Raw genomic sequence first — 18682 nt, 5'->3', positions numbered from 1 at the left:
TTTTTTTTTGAATTCTAACAGAATTTTCTCAATGATTTTACTCTAATTCATTGTTGCTGAATGCCCTTTCACTGTTGGTTGCTGCCCCTTATATAGTGTCATCCTAAGGTTTCCAGGGTACCACTAATTCCCTCCATTTGCTCCTCTAGTCTAGGTACCAGAGCCACTGTTGTGCCAGCATTATTGGTGGCTGGTCCTTTCCACATTTCTCATTATTTTCTTCTTTTGGGATTTCTTCTTTAAAAGCCACTAGCTGACTTTCTATTTTGGGGGGTCCTAGAAAGCTGGTTTTTTGTTCTTTCCTTCTCCAATGTTTCTAGGTTCCACTTTTTCAGACCCACCTTTTGGCTGCCTTCCCTTTTGTCATTTTTCCCAGGTGAGCTGATTCCTTTTCTGCTAGATTGAAAGATCGCAAGCCTCCTTCCTTTTTGGTTCTTCTTCATGGGTTCCCTGAGGTACCAAGGCTCTTGTTCATGAGTTATTGGTTCCCAAGCCCTCTGACTTCTTTTCTGCGTCATTGGGTGGCTGATAGGGATATGTCTGTTCTTGTTCCTTGTGTTTCTCGGCACCCCCCCCCCCCTGAACTGTCTTAATCCACCCTGGCTTTATTGCATGTCCCGAGGATCCCATGCTCCTGGGAATCTTCAGGTATCCCGGCCTAATTCTTTCCTTGGGCTCCCCAACGATTTTTGTCCTTGGTGTGCTGGGCTTTCTTCTTCCCTTTGTCTCATGAGATCTGAAACTTACCCATTCATAGATTTGGGTTCTTACTTATAATCCTTAATGGGTTTGGGCTTCTCCCCCCTTTTCTTTATTGAAGGCCCAAATACTTTACTTTTTTTTTTTTCTATAATGCAATCCTTTGTGCTATTTTGGGCCTTGGTGCAATATTGTAATTTTTTAGACCTCAACAGTATGAAAAGGGTTTGGTCATGCAATCACACTTTAATTAGAGCATTACAACAATGTGAAGAACAAATTAAATGTTACAAGGAAATGAAGTGGAGCAATAAGCAAACAATTTAACTAAAGAAGTTCAAACATTCAATATTAAGTAAACTAAATAAAGTTTAATACACGAATAAAATATCACTTGGCTAGATACAAAAGAAGTTTGACTAGCCCTACAAAAAAGTAGAAAATGGTTCGACAAGTTAAGTGGTCGGTTCTCAAGGCACGATAGGGGTGGTTGTGGGAGCTTCACGGGCAACTGAAAGGACCAAACTAGGGGTTGATTGGGGGGCGTCTTGTGTCTCGATGGCAATGGCTGTAGTCAGGTTCTCCTCATCAATCACCACCACATGAGAATCAATTTGTTAGGACAACTCCCTCATGCTAAGGCTGTCCTTCCCTTTCATCAGCGTCCTCAGATTGATCATCGGCTTGAACTTTTATAGGATGTTCATTGGGCAAGGCAATTTGATTGGCATCTCTGAAAAGGGAGGTGTCAGGGAGACTGATCCCGTACATCGCTACCATCCAACCTTCCGCAAATCTGAATTTTCGAGCTTGAAAGACGAATGCCCTTGCTAAGTTTTCGGCATCCTTGATTCCCATGTTATAAAATACTTGCTCAAAGTTCTTCATTGTCTCTTTTAAGTGAGCAAGTTCTTTGTCATGGGTGGAGACAATGCTCGAAACCTCAGCAAGCTCGACTTTGGCCTCATCGAGCTTCCCTTGCAAGTCCTCAGCCTTCTAATCAACCAGTTCCCGAGCCCTTTCCATGGTGGTCGCCCAACATTCAACCGCGTTCAGCTTTAGGGTCTTTTCATTCAAGCTGGCCTCAGCAACTTGATTCAAAGCCTTCTCTTTGTCGGCTTCCTCCATCATGCCGTTTAACCGACCCTCTACCATATAGGTCAATTAGGCAACCTGGGACGATAATAGAGATGATAGGGAAAAATCAGAGTGATCCAAGTATTAACACTTATAAAATTGGAAAATGTAAAGATATAATAATAATGAGATGATAACAAATGGGGAATAAGTATACTCACGGCTATAGTGAGCTACTTCAGCTTTAGGACAATGTCTTCATCTTGATAATCCACGTAATGGTCCAAATTAATAAGTAACAGTAGAGCCTTACAAAGGCTATCAAAGGCTTGTCCCCCAAGGCCATTCCTCCAAGTCCGAACATAGGAGTCAATGAGCAGAACTTTGTCTCCCAGTTGAAAGTTGCACTCCCATCCAGAAATGGAGGTTAAAGAAGTAGAGGCCACGTGTGATCCAATCATAACTGGTTGACCAACAAGCCAAACCCCTTAGGGGGTTTCCTCGGGTTGTGGAGTCAGTGCAATATCCATAGCAGTAGTGAGGGGCTGGTCAGTAAGAGAGGTACCAGACTTAGTAGTAGGGTCGTCAGCTACCCTCTTCCTCTTCCTGCATTGATGTGGCGCAAGGGGGGATTGGCTTGCTTAGGAATCAGTTGAGGGGCAACCTATCCCCTGACTGGATGTGCTGCCGGGAACCAATGTTTGAGAGCCATATTGCACCGTTGAACCATCCCCGCGGTTAGGGGTGTCCAACAGCAACCAATACCCGACCCACCCGGCTAACCCGTCCGATTCGGCCCGAGAACCAGCCGACCCGACACCGATGACTGTCGGTGGTGGGTCTCTGCCTCCAAAATCCAAAAACCTTGGGTCGGTTGGCGGGTTTTCTCCTCAAAACCCGAAGAAACCCAACCGAACCAATAAAAGAGCAATTTCCGACGAAATTTTTTAGATCCAACGAGATCTCAGCTAGATCCATGGAATCTCCACTGGATTTAGCGAGATCTCACTAGATTTGGCGAGATCTTGCCGAATCTGGTGAGATTTCACCAAGTCCGGTGATAACCCAATGAAAATCCAACAAAAATATCACCGATTTTTTGCCCATTTTGCCGTTAACTGGCCTGATTTTGGCTGATTTTGAGATCCCCAACTTTGACTGAATTAACCGCCATCCGTTGAAGGTGAGATCTGCCCGATCCAATCAGCCACTCTGGTCGGTGACAAGTTGAAATTCTAGCCATCCGATCTGGTCGGGTCAGTTCCGGGTTGGGCACAAACCAGACCCGTGGACAGGCCTACCCACGATCGAATTAGTGGGGACTAGAGTGTTTACAGTAAAGGCTTCGATCGGAATATGCACCGCTCGACTGTGAAAAACCATGTCGCCAAAACCGTCCCGAACCAATTCAAATGAGTTTTCTCGAACTATTTTAGGCCCTTGATGTCTAGCTTCCCCATTAGTAAGCTCGTGTGGCAAGAATCCAGGCAACCGAACGTCAAGATAGGACAAAAGGGGGCTTCTGACTATTAAAGCTCCCTAAAAGTCTTGATAGCTAGTAAACGAAGGCACACAATCAAGAATCAAGTGAGAGGCTCTTAGTTGCCCATTGTAGTGCACAAATATTTCTGAGCATAAGACAAAGTTCAGCTCCCGAGCTCATACAGCGCTCAGGTCAAGTTTGAACCTTTTGGAGTCTATAATAAGGAACAACGAACAAAGTTAACAAAAATACGTATGGCAATAGTAAAACACCAAACGTATGAAAAAAAAAAAAAAAAAAAGCGACAACAACAACAAAAAGAGACAGAGATAAAAGAAAACTTAAAGTGAAAATGCACACTACAGGGTCATACTAAAGAATCAGAAAAGAGGGTACCGACTTATCTGGCGGGAAGAGGTCAGATAGATGAGTTCTCCGTTGAGCTAGTTCCCGCTCACTCTCACGAACTCCCCCGCAGAGTTCCTATTGGAATCGGGGAGACAAGATATCAACCTAACCATGGTATTTTGGGTTTGAAGGTAATACCCATTCCTTAGGCTTCCCTGAATAGCATAAAGGAAGTTAATGCCATGGTGTGTAAGGTTTAGGTCATACAGTCGGTTAAGATGCCCCACATAATTTACTACCCTATAAAAGTTAGGCAGACATTGGTCGGGGCTAAGCCCATAAAAACTGAGAGTTCTAAGTTAAAGGGGATCTATTGGAAATCTAACCCCGCCCTCTAGTATTGACATTAAAGGAAAAAAGGCCATATGAGGCAATCTTTGGTCTTCTATATCTCCCTCATGACAATATGATATGTTCACGCCACGAAGGATATTAAACCTAGTCTTGAAGGATTCTACATCTGCATTTATGTTTAAAAGGTACGAAAAACCCATCTTTTCCTATTAAGATAACTATGAAAGAATGAGAATAAAAGAAACAGGAGAAAGAAGACTTACTGAGTAACTTCTTGATAAAAGGGATGGTCTCAGGAGAAATTTAAGGGCTCAAGAAGAAAGAGTAAGAATGATTCTAAATTTGAAAGTAACCAAAGAAAGTTATAAATGAGAATGATGACAGTATTTATAGGGAAAAAGGTCATTTAATGTAACTGCAAAACAACTAATCAATACTTACCGTTGTTTCTACTCATGCGTGCCTTGGTAATCAAAGCGCCAGATTATCAAGACCGTTTGATGTGTCAAATGCTGCCACGCGTTCACAAAAAGCAAGCTGTCAGGTTTGCTGTATTAATGGAGTGACGTTTTGTCTTCCTAGGGTATAACTGTCATTTTTGAAAAGCTTAGCTGAGCATCAAGGCAGGAATCCTTGATCCTATCCCCACTTCATGAAAATAGGATTGTGGGGGCTATTATGGGGGGTTTGGGCCCAGAAAATCAGTATCAACCCACTTAACTAAGCCCAAGATCGGCCTAAGTAGCCAAAGCCAGCCCATAAGATGGAAGTGGACCTCAGACCTGGTTGGGGTGAGCCTAGCCCGACAACACATGTATTAGGACATAGAAATTATCATTCGAGGGAATCCCATAGTGCTCGGCCTACTACTAATTGATAAGGTGATGGGAAATCGATGAAGAAATGATTAAACCAAAGTCAATTGCCGAGAATTGTTAATGCCTTTAGGGAACTCGCTACCGAAAGCTATTTGGCATTTGGAACAAGTTTCAAGAGAATCCTGCTTGCTCACTCCCAAGTACAAGAGATTGTAACAATATAATTCTCGAAGTACCGAGGTCGAACCACAAGGAGCAGGGTAGATTCAAAGACAATGTAATTAGATAACAATTTGGGTAAAGATGAAAAATACTTTTGCTTGGTGATTGTTAACAAGAATAATAATAAAAATTGATTTAAATCAATAATGTAAATACTAGGGCATCGGGGTGTTTCCTTATAACGATATGAAATTCTTTGTAATCTAAGAAAATGTCTATTTCATAATTGATTGTTCTTATACAATTAAAAACTTATGATTCGGTTAAACTGAGACAATTCAAGAACGCATTATAACCTCAATTAATAATGCGGTTAGAAAAGTTTTCAGAAAAACTCATTCACTTTAAAACCTAATTTCTATTTGAAACTATTAGAAATTCATCTAAACAATAAGAAAAACATGATTGAACTTATTGAAAGCCTAGAAGAACTAATACATCAAAAGAAATCTAATTGAACAATCAAATATGTCGTTGATAAAATCCTAGAAAGAATCACATTAAATATTCATACCGTATAGAAGAAACATAACCCCTAGCCCTAGCAAAGAGTTTAGGCTGCCATTAGAGAAAGGAAAATACAATGTTTTCTCTCCAAAATTCGTTCTACTCAGCCTCCCTCTAAAACCCTAATGTCTAAGTGTCCAAAGAAAATAAAACATTTACTATTTTAATTTCCGTCCAGGTTTACAGTGGTAACTTGTGAGTTAATTTCGGCCTTCAAAAATTGATAATTTCAAAAAACTAAAAACTGGAAAGTTGTAGATATTTAAGTCACGGTTCCAACCCATCTAGCCTTGTGTCAATTGGATTTTTGAGGAGAGAGATACGCCTAAAATACTGATCAGTGCTCAAATCAGATTTTTCCTTTTCAGATTCTGCCTCTTTGATTTCTTTCCTTATTTGAAGCTTCCAATCATGGTAGACGATCCAAGCACTCCAGAAGTACCTCCTTAGACATTTAAGCATGGTCCTTTAGCTCTACTTTAATTCTAGTTTGGCCTCCATTCTCTCACAAATTCTTGTAAACTCATCTTTCTCACATGATTTCCTGAAAGTAGAAAATTACACACAATGAATAGCAATTTACTCAAGAAATTATGTAAAGATAAATAATAGGGAGCAATGCAAATCATGGCTTAATTATACAAATTAAGCATAGTAATAAGGAGATAACGCCCACATAAATATATAACAAGTACACATTTTAAGGCGTTATCAAATCCTTAGAAGGCATGATGGTTTCTTGGGATTCTGGCAAAAGTGGAGATGCATGAGAATTGGTAAAACAATAATGATTAGTATCCCACTAAAGAGAGACTATATAAGGAGAGGGAAGGTAGACAAGGGGGGCTGGTTGAAAAAAAACTGGAATAACTGGAAAAAATTAGGAAAAGAGTGGAAACAAAGAGAGGGGGTGTGAGTAAAAAAGGAAGAAGAAGAACTACCAAAAGGTGAGGCGTGTAGGTCTAAAAGTTCACAAAAAATATACAAATTGGACTATCTAGTTGGTGTTTGGAGCCATACCCATAGGATTGTTAAGAAACCCACTAATAAATAAATTGGGGGCCCAAATCCTTTGCCCAGGACAATAGCTCTCATAGGTTTGGGGACCACAATATATATATATATACATATATATACATATATATATCGAGAGAGAGAGAGAGTAATACACGGTATGTGTATAATACATTAAGTATACGGGCGGGTATAGATTGGTATCTTTTTAAAAAGTACGTTTCAAAAATTCGTCAAAAAAATACGAAAAAGGAAAATACACAGTATGTGTATAGTACGAGTATAATACGTTTATATTTTAAAATATTGCAATAAAAATACGAAAAAAAATTAAGCATATAATTTTTTAAAGATAAATGAAATAATTCAATATATAGAAAATTCTCAACAATTTAATTGAAATAATATACTTAATAAAAGAGTTAGGGGGCGGGGGAGGGGGGAATGTAAAAGAAATAAGATATATTGAAAAGAGAAATGTTATGTCTAAAATATTTTCATAGCAAATTCAAAGTGGCAAATTATTATTGCTTGTTACGAATAGACAAAAAAGTAATTTAAGTTGTGGATTTAAATTAGAATCAATAATAACTTATTATCTATGATTTGTTATGAAGTAAAATTTTTAGGTATTCCCAAAGTATAGTAATATGGTTTTCCCTCCTTGCACATTGATAGTGAACTCCACTATGAATTTTATAAGTGGACCTCATCATGAATGTGAGAAGGGGGATTACCATTCACCATATTTTAAGAGTATCTAAGAATTATTCTATTGTGAAAATATTGTGAACGTAATCAATTTTTTATATTTAATTGGAAGAAAGTAAAAGAGATTTAATGATTGTCAATTTTTTTTTTTTTTTTTGGGAAGAGATAAATGGCAGCTTTTGACTACTCCAACACTGCTAGCTTTCTAAACTTTTTGAACTTTGTGAATTTTTGAGTCTTTGACGTCCAGCCAATAATTGCTTTATCCTTCAAACGATTATTTAGCATAGTAACTAGACGTGGCAAAATGGGCGGTTCGGATCCGGTCAATCGGGTTTGTGGGTCAATCAGGTCGCAGGTCGGGTCAAGTTGACTCATATTTTTCAAACAAGTTTTTTTTTTTTTTTTTTTTTGAAATAGATACAATCTGTCAATTGTTTATGAGTTCCTCAACTGTGATTAGATTCTCACTGGTGATATTGTTACCACTTACCAATTACCACTAAACACTAAATACCCAAATTTGGTGCAACTCTTGTTCCAGCTTTCTAGAAGTTAATCTTGGTATAATCTAAAGTAGAAAGAGAAAATGAAGGTGGCAAGTAAAAAATGACTAACTATAATGAACAACTAGCTGATGTATACATCCAATTTAGTAATTTACCAACACGTATAACATGCACATGTATTGTACACTAATATTAAAGAATCGGGATTTCTCTTGCTCCTCACTAAAGCCAAAGGATACTACGGTGTTGATGTGAACTCATCAAAAGCACAATTCGTGCGCTTAGTCTATAGATCCTCCATTCATTCATCTTGATTTACAGCTGTACAATTCATTTTCCTGCACCAGTATATAGAAAAGCTACCTAGTAGTAGCTAGCAAGACCAACTTATTCAGCTTTAAAGACCACCAAAATAGAATGGGTGTTAGAAGGGGAATCCTGCTAGTAAGCCAGAGTTTGCTTCTACATTCACACACATGATAAAAACTTTTAAACCTGTAAAAAGTATATTTTAAGTTTACATTACTAATAATATCATTCCCACAAAAAAAAAAAAAAATACATGTCATGGACCATATCAAGTTATCGGCCTTTTTAAGTGCACATGTTCCTATTGCATTTAAAATAATAGTAAAGTTAGATTACTTAGAAATATAGAATAAAATAAAAAAAAAGATTTAAAAATAAACATAACATATTAAGTAAAGAAGAATAAGTAAATATTTTAAAATAATTACACCTCAATCTCAATCTACTCAACATTGGTAGTAGATTTAGCACTGCAAATATTCATACTTGCAAATTGTAGCTCAAATTGCCTAATTTCTTCAACATCTTCATCTATAATACAATATTTTAGTATAACTCAAGGTACCATGAAAGCAAATCAATAAAAATTAAAATTGTATAATTATAAAAATTTGAAAGTGTAGAAGTAGAGGCGCTAAGACTAAAAAAGTGTGAAAGTGGAAAAGAAGGGCAGAGGCGCAATGCAAGAGACAAGAGTAGAGGAAGTGAGGAACTGACTCACTTCACATTTATGGCTATGGTTGTCACGTTTCACTCTTTGTCTTTCACGTTTGTGAATTGTGCCTTTGGGCTTTGGCTTTGGACTACAGCTAAGCTAGTTAATGAATGAGATTTCTTTTTTCTTTTTTTTAATGGTTGTGCGGTGTTGTAACTTGTAGCTAGTAAGTCAGCTAGTCAATGAATGAGATTTTTTTTTTTTAATGGTTGTGTTGTGTTGCCTTGTCTCATTCTCTCGTGTCATGTTTGTGGAGGTAGTGGAGCTGAAGCATTATTGGTTGATGGTTGTGAAGCTCAAATAGTCAAATTTCATGTGAAGTTATTGTCTTGTCTTGTAATTTATTGACTATTGGTTCGGTTCTGGTGCTTTATGCTTTTATGCACCTAGTATGGACGTAGTTTAAATATTTTTTTTGCGAATTTTTTTTTTTGGCTGGTCGAGTCACAGGTTATTCAGGTCAGGTCAGGTTGACCCGTAATAAAATTGGGTCGGGTCACGGGTCAACCCATTTTTTGCTTCAGGTAAAAAAAATCAGATTCGGGTCAAGTATTTTTCGGGTTGGGTCGGAAAATTCTGACCCGTTTTGCCATGTCTAATAGTAACAGACACGTATTTCACTACGAATATAATGTTAGCCGTATTGAATGTAGATTAAACTTTTAGTTTAAAAGTAAGCTACATACGTACGCATAAAACTACATTATATATATACACAAGGGCGGAACTAGAAATTTTTTTATTGGAGCCAAGATTAAACTATTATTTTGAACCACTATTCAAGTAAAAAATCAAAGCCCTATGAGAGCATTATATCTTTCCCAATCTTTTTGAGTATACAAAAATTTTCTATTTTGCAATACACATGTATAAAAAATGTTTTAAAAAAGAAAAAAAAAAGGACTCAGCATCAAGACCTTAAAGTGGCAATGTGGGCATTATGCTACAAGAGTAAAACATTTGCCATCAAATTTAGCTTCTCTTTAAAGAATCGAATAACTAAACATACCAATTAACAAGAAAAGTGTATTCATCAACAGATAATCAATTGCCTTTATAAATTAAAAAGAAAAAAAAATTAAAATCATAAGCCACAAGATAAATAAATAGAAATTGAACTGAAATATAAATAATAAAGATAAGCAAATTTTTGAAACTCTCAAGATTTTAAAACTATTTCCCCTGAACTTCAAGTAAGAAAACTCCTTATTAAGAAAAAGAAAGTAATTGAATAAGAACGTGACTATGAGACCATTAAATGGATGGAAGTCAATGAAGTGTGAGACTAGAAAAATTACACCAAATTCTTTTAGAATTGAGTTGTTCATGGCGAAGTAAAGTACCGGGAAATGGAAATTACTAGAAAATGAAAAATAAGCTAGTAAAAAAATATATATATAAACAAAAAGGAAAAAGTATTAATTTGCTAATATCTGCGTGTTTTTGGGAAAGCAATTTGAGGTTGGAAAGGGTCATTGACCGGTGGGGCCATGCCGTGGGGGGGGGGGGGGGGGGGGGGGCAATCAATTTCCTTCAGGAGGCCAGCTCATTGAAGAAAAAGAAAAGAAAAAAAAGGACATTGAGTCACATTTTTACCTAGATTTTGCTTATAGTAAACTGCACACAAGCTTTAGACAAGTAGGACTTCTTGTGGTGTGTTAAGTATATTTAGGGCCTGTTTGGTACGTGTATTTAAACAAAAAATTTTAATTTTTTTAGAAATTCGTGTGGATGAAAAAATGTGTGAAAATACGTGTAATCAATCAATATATTACTAAAAGCTGAAGCGTGGCATTTATAGCTGTTGAGCTCCTGTTGTGCCACCTCATCACCACGTCATCTCTATTTTAGCCTGATAAAGTTTTGTATTCTTTAGAGCTCTATTTTGGTTTATGAGATTTAGCTTTGTGTTTTAAGTTTTTTTATTTATTTTTTATGTCTTTGATTGTTAAATATTATCATATTTCATTATAAATAATTAAAAATAGTATATAAGAATGTACTATTATTATATTACATAGAATTATTTGGATAAGTTAGTGTTTATTGTTATGTATTTTTTTTTTTCTCATATCATTTTATTTAACATTTAAATTCAACCACATCCCCCATATATATCATTAAATTATTTATATTTCCGCTCCTTTTCTATTTTTAAAAATTTTAAATATAATATTTTGCCTAAATTAAATAAATAAAATTGTCCACATTAAGTGGAGTAATGATAGGGAAACACTCATTCTCACACCCAATGCATCAAAGGAAGAACGAAATACAAAACAAATCAAGTTAGAAACACTAAATTAATAAAAAAACTAATAATGCATATTTTATGTCATAGAATCATCATCAAATTTTGGAAAATGATGGGTTGCCAATGGATAGGGAAACACTCATTCTCACACCCAATGCATCAAAGGAAGAATGAAATACAAAACAAATCAAGTTAGAAACACTAAATTAATAAAAAAACTAATAATGCATATTTAATGTCATAGAATCATCATCAAATTTTGGAAAATGATGGGTTGCCAATGGATAGGGAAACACTCATTCTCACACCCAATGCATCAAAGGAAGAATGAAATACAAAACAAATCAAGTTAGAAACACTAAATTTAAAAAAAAAAAAAAAAAACTAATAATGCATATTTAATGTCATAGAATCATCATCAAATTTTGGAAAATGATAGGTTGCCAATGGAGAGAGAGAGAGAGATGGTATAGAAAAAGAACCAATACAAAGTAATAAAGAGTAGATAAAGAAAAAAAAAACCAAACGTCAATTAGTAATCGTTGATTGGAAAACAAAGAGGTTGTTAGGAGAAGTAAAAAAAAAAAAAAATAGAGATTACCGTGTGGAGAACATTAAAAACTTTACAGTGTAGTAACATAAACCGTTTAATTTACTTAAAAAATTAAATCAACAATCAATAATTAAATACAATCATAGTACTAAATTTAAATTTAAAACTAATCAAATTCTAACTATGGAAACCATATTAATCATAACTAAAAAAGAGATGTTCTCTGATAGTAGTAGAAATTGAGTAAGAAATAAAGTTAGAAAATTTAAAAATCCATTTTTTGACATTTCATTTAACCTTATTTATAATATATATATATATATATATATATATATATATATCATGCACTATTACTTTCGAAAATCTAATGAACAATGCTACCTCTCATTTATCGTTTTGTTATGCAAATCATCAGTTAGTAAATATATGATAATGGTAAGAAGCGTTACAAATGAAATCACTAAAAAAAAATATAAAATTAATTAGCCACTATCATTATGGAGTAGTAGTCTATAATTTTACGCATCCAAAAAAGTAGAATATATAAAGTTTTTTTTAAAGGTATGTGTAAAGATTCACTATATGTGTGTATGTGTAAAGGTGTAAAAAAAAAAAAGGCATATTTAAGGTTTTTGTTAACTTAAAAACTAATGAAAATTGAATGGTTAATAACTAAAATTATAGTATTAATAAAATATTTAATAAGACCATCCTAAAAAAAATACCGCGCGTAACGCGCGGGTATGCGACTAGTGTTATTTAAAAACTGAAAACATGTGTTTAAACACATGTACCAAACAGTCCCTTAGAGTTTTGGTTTTGTGGGAGTGCTTTTATGCCACTTTTATAATCACCCTTTTTTCTTAGCAAAACTTTGTCTTAAACATGGCCCATGAACTTTGGCCTAAAATTGAACCATGAACCACAAAAATCTTTATCTTTTTATTGTGTGATTGCTTCTTTTATTTTCCATTCTCTATTTCTATTTTGTATAAACTCGTTATTGTTTACTAGATTGATAACAAATAAGTATTAAGGCTTCGTCTATCTCAACAAGGCATTAAAAAGAAAGATTTGAATTTAGAATTCTTAACTTAAAATGACTTCAATAAAGTATAAGGGGGGCAATTTTTTCCCCTATAGATAAAATTTATGATTGTTAATTGGAATTTACATCAACATATGAAATGGTTTTTAATAAGTGGCCAACATTAAAAGTTGAAATTCTACATCAAACAGCATAAATTTTAGCTGCTCTACGCATGAACTCAAAAAATTATTTGTGATTTCATTAAGGTTGTTGATTACTTAGAGTGGCCTTAATTTTCTGTTATTGCTATTACCTTACTTTCATTTTATTTTTCTAAACTCATTTTTATAAAAGGAAGTCGGCCGTGAACACATTGGAAATATTTTGTATGCACCTGCAATAATATTACTGCGGTCAAGATTGACAACCTTGAAATACATCAATAATTCCAAAACTCTCATTTTCTGACAAGTAATACCGAAAGTGAAAGAAATGACTCTCCATTGAGAAGGAACTTAAACAATTGAAAAGCATGGTGAAATATCAATATCTATCCTCTCAGCTATATATATCCTCTCAGCATATCTTATGCAACAATCAAACATATAACAAAACCAGCAAAAGGATGGAGCAGGGAGATATGGAGAAGAATGACAAGGCCGCTACAACAGATGAGCCCCAGTTAAACTACAGAGGAATTAAAGCCATGCCATTTGTTATAGGTAAGAAAAGAAAAGAGAGAGAGAGAGAGAGAGAGAGAGGGACAGAGCATAATTCTAAAACATAAGTACCTTTTTTTTTTTTCTTCTTCTTATGTTTGATGACCAAAAATGCAGGCAATGAGACTTTTGAGAAGCTAGGGACAATTGGCACCTCAACAAACCTATTGGTCTATCTCACTACCGTGTTCAACATGAACAGCATCACTGCTACACTTCTTATCAACATCTTCAATGGTACCACCAACTTTGCTACCATACTTGGAGCTTTCCTCTGTGATACTTACTTTGGTCGTTACAACACATTGGGTTTTGCCTCAGTCGCCTCTTTTTTGGTACTGCTATAGCACTATTATATATTCACAATCTTTCATATGAAATTTAAACATAGTTTTAGATAAGCATGTGTGCATGCTCCTTTAAGGAATTGAAAACAACCATAACAAAACCGATGCCAAACTAAGTTGAGCGTCAGAGTACTGAATTCGATTTTCCCATTTGATAAACCATTCAATACATATTGGACCTCCAACCGGATCCAAGTCTTAATAGCTTCACTTCACTAAACTATGTTTCCTGGATTTAATAATGTACAAACTGACATGTTATTTTAAATTTTGATGTGGCAGTAAATAAACCTTTATAATTGTAATATCTAATATGAACCATGAAATTGAAGCAATTCAAATAGAGAATATCCATGTAAACTTTTCATTTATGACTCTGTCCATTTGATACCTTACATCTCTAATCTTCTTCTTTTTTTTCTTTTTTCTTTTTCTTCTTTGAAGGGGATGCTTGTTCTGTGTTTAACAGCAGCGATTGCAAAACTGCATCCTCCCCACTGTGGAACTAAAGAGATAGGGAATTGCCCTGGACCAACACCATGGCAAATGGCATTTCTATTAAGCAGCCTGGGACTACTTGTTGTTGGGGCTGGTGGCATTAGACCGTGTAACTTGGCCTTTGGTGCTGACCAATTCAATCCCAACACTGAATCTGGAAAGAGGGGAATCAGCAGCTTCTTCAATTGGTACTACTTCACCTACACGTTTGCCATGATGGTATCTTTAACATTCATTGTATACGTGCAATCCAATGTGAGCTGGGCCTGGGGGTTGGCGATTCCTACTTTCCTTATGCTCTTGTCATGTGTACTCTTCTTTGTTGGTACACGAATTTATGTGATTCTAAAACCCGAGGGTAGTCCCTTGGCAAGCATGGTGCAGGTTATAGTGGCCGCAGTCAAGAAGAGGCAATTGAAGTTACCAGAGCAACCATGGCACTCCCTCTTTAAACATATTCCCCCAAGTACCATCAACTCCAAGGTTCCTTACACCGATCAATTCAGGTAACAGAAACTGCTCATCTACTAAAGTAAATTTTATTCTTTAAAACTCTATACCTCTTGCCATTTTTTATGAGTGACGTACCTTAAAAATTGATTATATATCACACGTGTAACAAAAATCATTGTTCCCACTCTGTTCCACTTCACATTCTATCAAGTGCAGATGCTAATTTCTTTATTCCATTTTAAATTTTGATTACATTATAAGAAATCCAAAAAAAAAAATATATGTATATATATATATATATATATATGAAAGAGAGTATTTCAAAAAGGAAAGCGAGAGAGAGACGTGTGGTACTGGTGTTTTGTGTTGATTAAGACTGTTCTACCTTTAGGATTAGTACACACTCAACATATTCCAATCACACAGGAACTCTTTTTAATTTAGTTGACATAGCCCACGAGATATGCATTAACTAACCAAAGCAATGATTTTCACAGGTTTCTAGACAAAGCTGCAATCATAACCCCCGATGACCAAGTAAAATCTGACGGATCAGCAGCCAATCCATGGAGACTCTGCAGTATCCAGCAAGTGGAACAAGTAAAATGCTTGATGAGAGTGATTCCCATATGGGTTGCAGCCAGTATATACTATGTTGTCATAGTCCAACAACAAACATACGTAGTATTCCAAGCCCTCCAATTTGATAGACGCCTTGGCAATACCAAATTCACCATCCCTGCTGCCTCCTACATTATCTTCACCATGCTTGCCCTCACTATCTGGATACCTGTTTATGACCGTATCATAATCCCAATACTAAGAAGGCTCACAGGAAAAGAAGATGGCATCACAGTCCTGCAAAAGATGGGTGTTGGCATGGTTCTTGCTATTATCACCATGCTTGTGTCAGCACTTGTTGAAGAAAGGAGAAGAACTTTGGCTATAACTAAACCTGTGGGTATAGACCCAAGAAGAGGTGCAATCTCTTCCCTTTCTGGCATGTGGTTGATACCACAGCTATCACTAGTAGGACTTTCTGAAGCATTTACTCTCGTTGGTGAAGTTGAATTCTACTACAAGCAATTCCCAGAAAACATGAGAAGCATTGGCGGGTCTTTCTTATTTGTTGGTCTTGCTTTGTCCAGTTACTTTAGTAGTTTCTTGGTGTCAGTGATTCACAGGACTACTTCTGGAGCTGCAACTGGGCAATGGTTGCCTGAAGATCTTAACAAGGGGAGATTGGATTACTTCTATTACTTGATTGCTGCAATAGAGGTCGTAAATTTGGGTTACTTTATAATATGTGCAAAGTGGTACAAGTACAAAGGAAGCGACACCAGTGTTCATGAAGTTGACATGGGAAAAATGCAGTCCGAAAAAGAAAAACCTCTTGTTTGAACCGTTAAATATGAGGGAATAAAGAATAGTCCCCCCAGAAAATGGAAGTAGAAGAAGGAAAGTTAAACACCTAGAATAAAAAAATAAATTGTGCTCTCAAAGTTCTACTTTATACTCCATCAATTACGACAAGTCATGTGTTAAGTTGTAATTGGTACAACATAAAATAGAACACTCGTGATAGTACAAGGATTTTCACTTTATAGGAGAAATATATCTTTATGAAATAGGGCATGGAAAAGGAATTTAACAGCAATCTGTTGTAGCTTGTCGGCGTTGCAATAATGCATGATTCAAAAGGAAGTGGATACTCATTCTTCACCAATTTCCTCCCATTTGCACCGAAAAGAAGACTTCAACTTTCCATCATATGAATTCAGTATTCTGTGTTTGTTGTCAAAATTAATGACAGTTCACAATGTATTCCTTTCCGAGTTTCATTCTGGTTTGTTGCTAATTTATGTCTAGGACTTATATGGAGAAAGTATCTCGCAGACAGGGGCAGAACTAAGTAGATAGTGGTGCTCTACTCTTCTCACATTAGCTTAAGCTCTCTTCGATATCTACCTTTAGCTACCAATGCCCTTTAAAAGAGACTAGAATAAAGATGATATTAGTAGCATAGTGTTCTCTAACATGATTAACAGGTCGGTCACCATAGTATTCTTTTGAGAGGCACAAAACTCTCTCTCATTTTTAATTTCTATTTACTTATCTTGTGGTTTATGTATTTTTTTTTTCTTTCCTTTAATTTATTTTAACCAATTGATAGGTTTTATTCACTATTTTGAATTCCATATTGGCTTCTACTCAAATTTGTCTTTGTATTTGATACTTGGAAAAACAATTCTTGAATATTTGTTATACATGTCTATAGCAAATTAGAAAAAATTTGTATACTCAATAGAGTTTAGATAAAGTTTGCATATAAAATAATTTTTTAGGCATATAACTTCTATATATATATGAGTTATGACTTACCTTGGAATTAAAAAATTATTATTAAAAAAACTTATGCCCTAAGAAATACATGCATATGTATGTATGTATGAACGAATATGGTACTTTGAGTTTTCCTTAAATCAGAAATTAATACGAAAGTTTAATCTTGGCCCCTGAACAAAAATTCATGGTTTTCCCCCTGCTCGCAGGCATAGAAAGTCATACGTTTAACAAACTAATAAGGTATATACAACAACAAGAATGCCTTAATCTCAAATTTTTGGAGTTGACTATATATCATCAACAATTTAGTTTGAGTCAGCTACATATAATATTTTCTCCATTATCATGAATAAACTTAGATTATATATCCTTCTCCAAAAAAAAAAAAAAAAAAAAAAAAAACCTTAGATTATATGACATTCATTAATTATCTTGTTATATACTCGTTAAAAAAAACTGTGTGAATAACTTGATATGCATATTATACAATTCTTAGAAATCGAGCTTTAACCACACCTGGCACTGATCTGCGTAAGTCTTAAGCACTTACTGACTGATGACGTGGGAAAATGATCATATGCGTCAAGCAAATGAAGCGCACCTCTCACAAGAATGTAGACCACATACTTATTAAAGCTGCACTCCTTACATCCATGAGTTCACATGCCTACGAGAAGTGCATTCCATTTGTTCGGCGCACAAAATACTAGCTCCATGATGTGAGTTATAGTTCTCGTGACGTTTGAATATGGTTTCCGACCTTCTAAAGAAAGAAAATTATCCTTGTAAACGCGTATTCAAAACAGACAGTCCACAATTCAGCAAAAAAACCAGACACAAAGTCCAAAAGTGTGTTAAAACTGTGACGGCACGGCACTGGCTCAAATGATTGCAAACAAACCCACGAAGATTACGAATCAAGCCATAAAGGTCCACATGATAGTGTTCAGTACTACTGCAATCATGCTACAATTTGGTAATTAGGATAACCTAGGCTAGCTACCAGTCGGATTTGAGACTCTGACTAATTGTTTAAAAAATATCTGATTATTATGTCTCTCTAGACTTTCTTTCATTTTCTAGCCAACTTTAAGATAACAATGGACATTTCCACACATTTATGATTGGACACTCTTACATACTATGTCCACAAGTATATGCAAAATGTTTGTATTTAAAATGATAATGTATAGTACAATAACGAGTGTATCATAATCATTTCTTTTAATATCTTATTTGTAAACAAAAAGAGAGAGAAAGAGAGAGATAAAGAAAATTTAAAGTGAAAATGAACACTGAAGGGTCATACTAAAGAATCGGAAAAGAGGGTACCGACCTATCTGGCGGGGAGAGGTTGGACAAGTGAGTTCTCCGTTGAGCCAATTCCCGCTCACTCTCACGAACTCCCTCGTAGAGTTCTTATTGGAATTGGGGAGACAAGATATCAATCTAACCATGGTATTTTGGGTTTGAAGGTAATACCCGTTCCTTAGGCTTCCCCAAATAGCATAAAGGAAGTTAATCCCATGGTGTGTAAGGTATAGGTCGTACAGTTGGTTAAGATGCCCCACACAATTTACTACCCTATATTGGTCGGGGCTAAGCCCATAAAAACAGAGAGTTCTAAGTAAAAGGGGATCTACTGGAAATCTAACCCCACCCTCTAGTATTGACATTAAAGGAAAAAAGGCCCATGAGCCAATCTTTGGTCTTCTA

General features: G+C 35.5%; 1 protein-coding gene across 2 annotated transcripts; it reads left to right on the top strand.

Moving 5' to 3' along the window:
* The first annotated feature begins 13176 nt into the window (after positions 1-13176).
* Positions 13177-16442, top strand: LOC115962553 (protein NRT1/ PTR FAMILY 2.11-like). Of its 2 annotated transcripts, XM_031081410.1 has the most exons (5): positions 13177-13325; positions 13440-13657; positions 14114-14355; positions 14530-14673; positions 15118-16442. In XM_031081410.1, the coding sequence occupies exons 1-5, from the start codon at positions 13229-13231 to the stop codon at positions 16019-16021; spliced, it is 1605 nt and encodes a 534-aa protein (XP_030937270.1). In that variant the 5' UTR covers positions 13177-13228; the 3' UTR covers positions 16022-16442. The 2 variants fall into 2 exon arrangements, with proteins under 2 accessions (XP_030937270.1, XP_030937269.1); XM_031081409.1 differs by having other exon boundaries at positions 14114-14673.
* The last annotated feature ends 2240 nt before the right edge of the window (positions 16443-18682 follow it).

Source organism: Quercus lobata, chromosome 10 (assembly GCF_001633185.2).
Source record: "Quercus lobata isolate SW786 chromosome 10, ValleyOak3.0 Primary Assembly, whole genome shotgun sequence".
NCBI lineage: Eukaryota > Viridiplantae > Streptophyta > Magnoliopsida > Fagales > Fagaceae > Quercus > Quercus lobata.
This window is presented reverse-complemented; position numbering and strand designations above follow the sequence as displayed.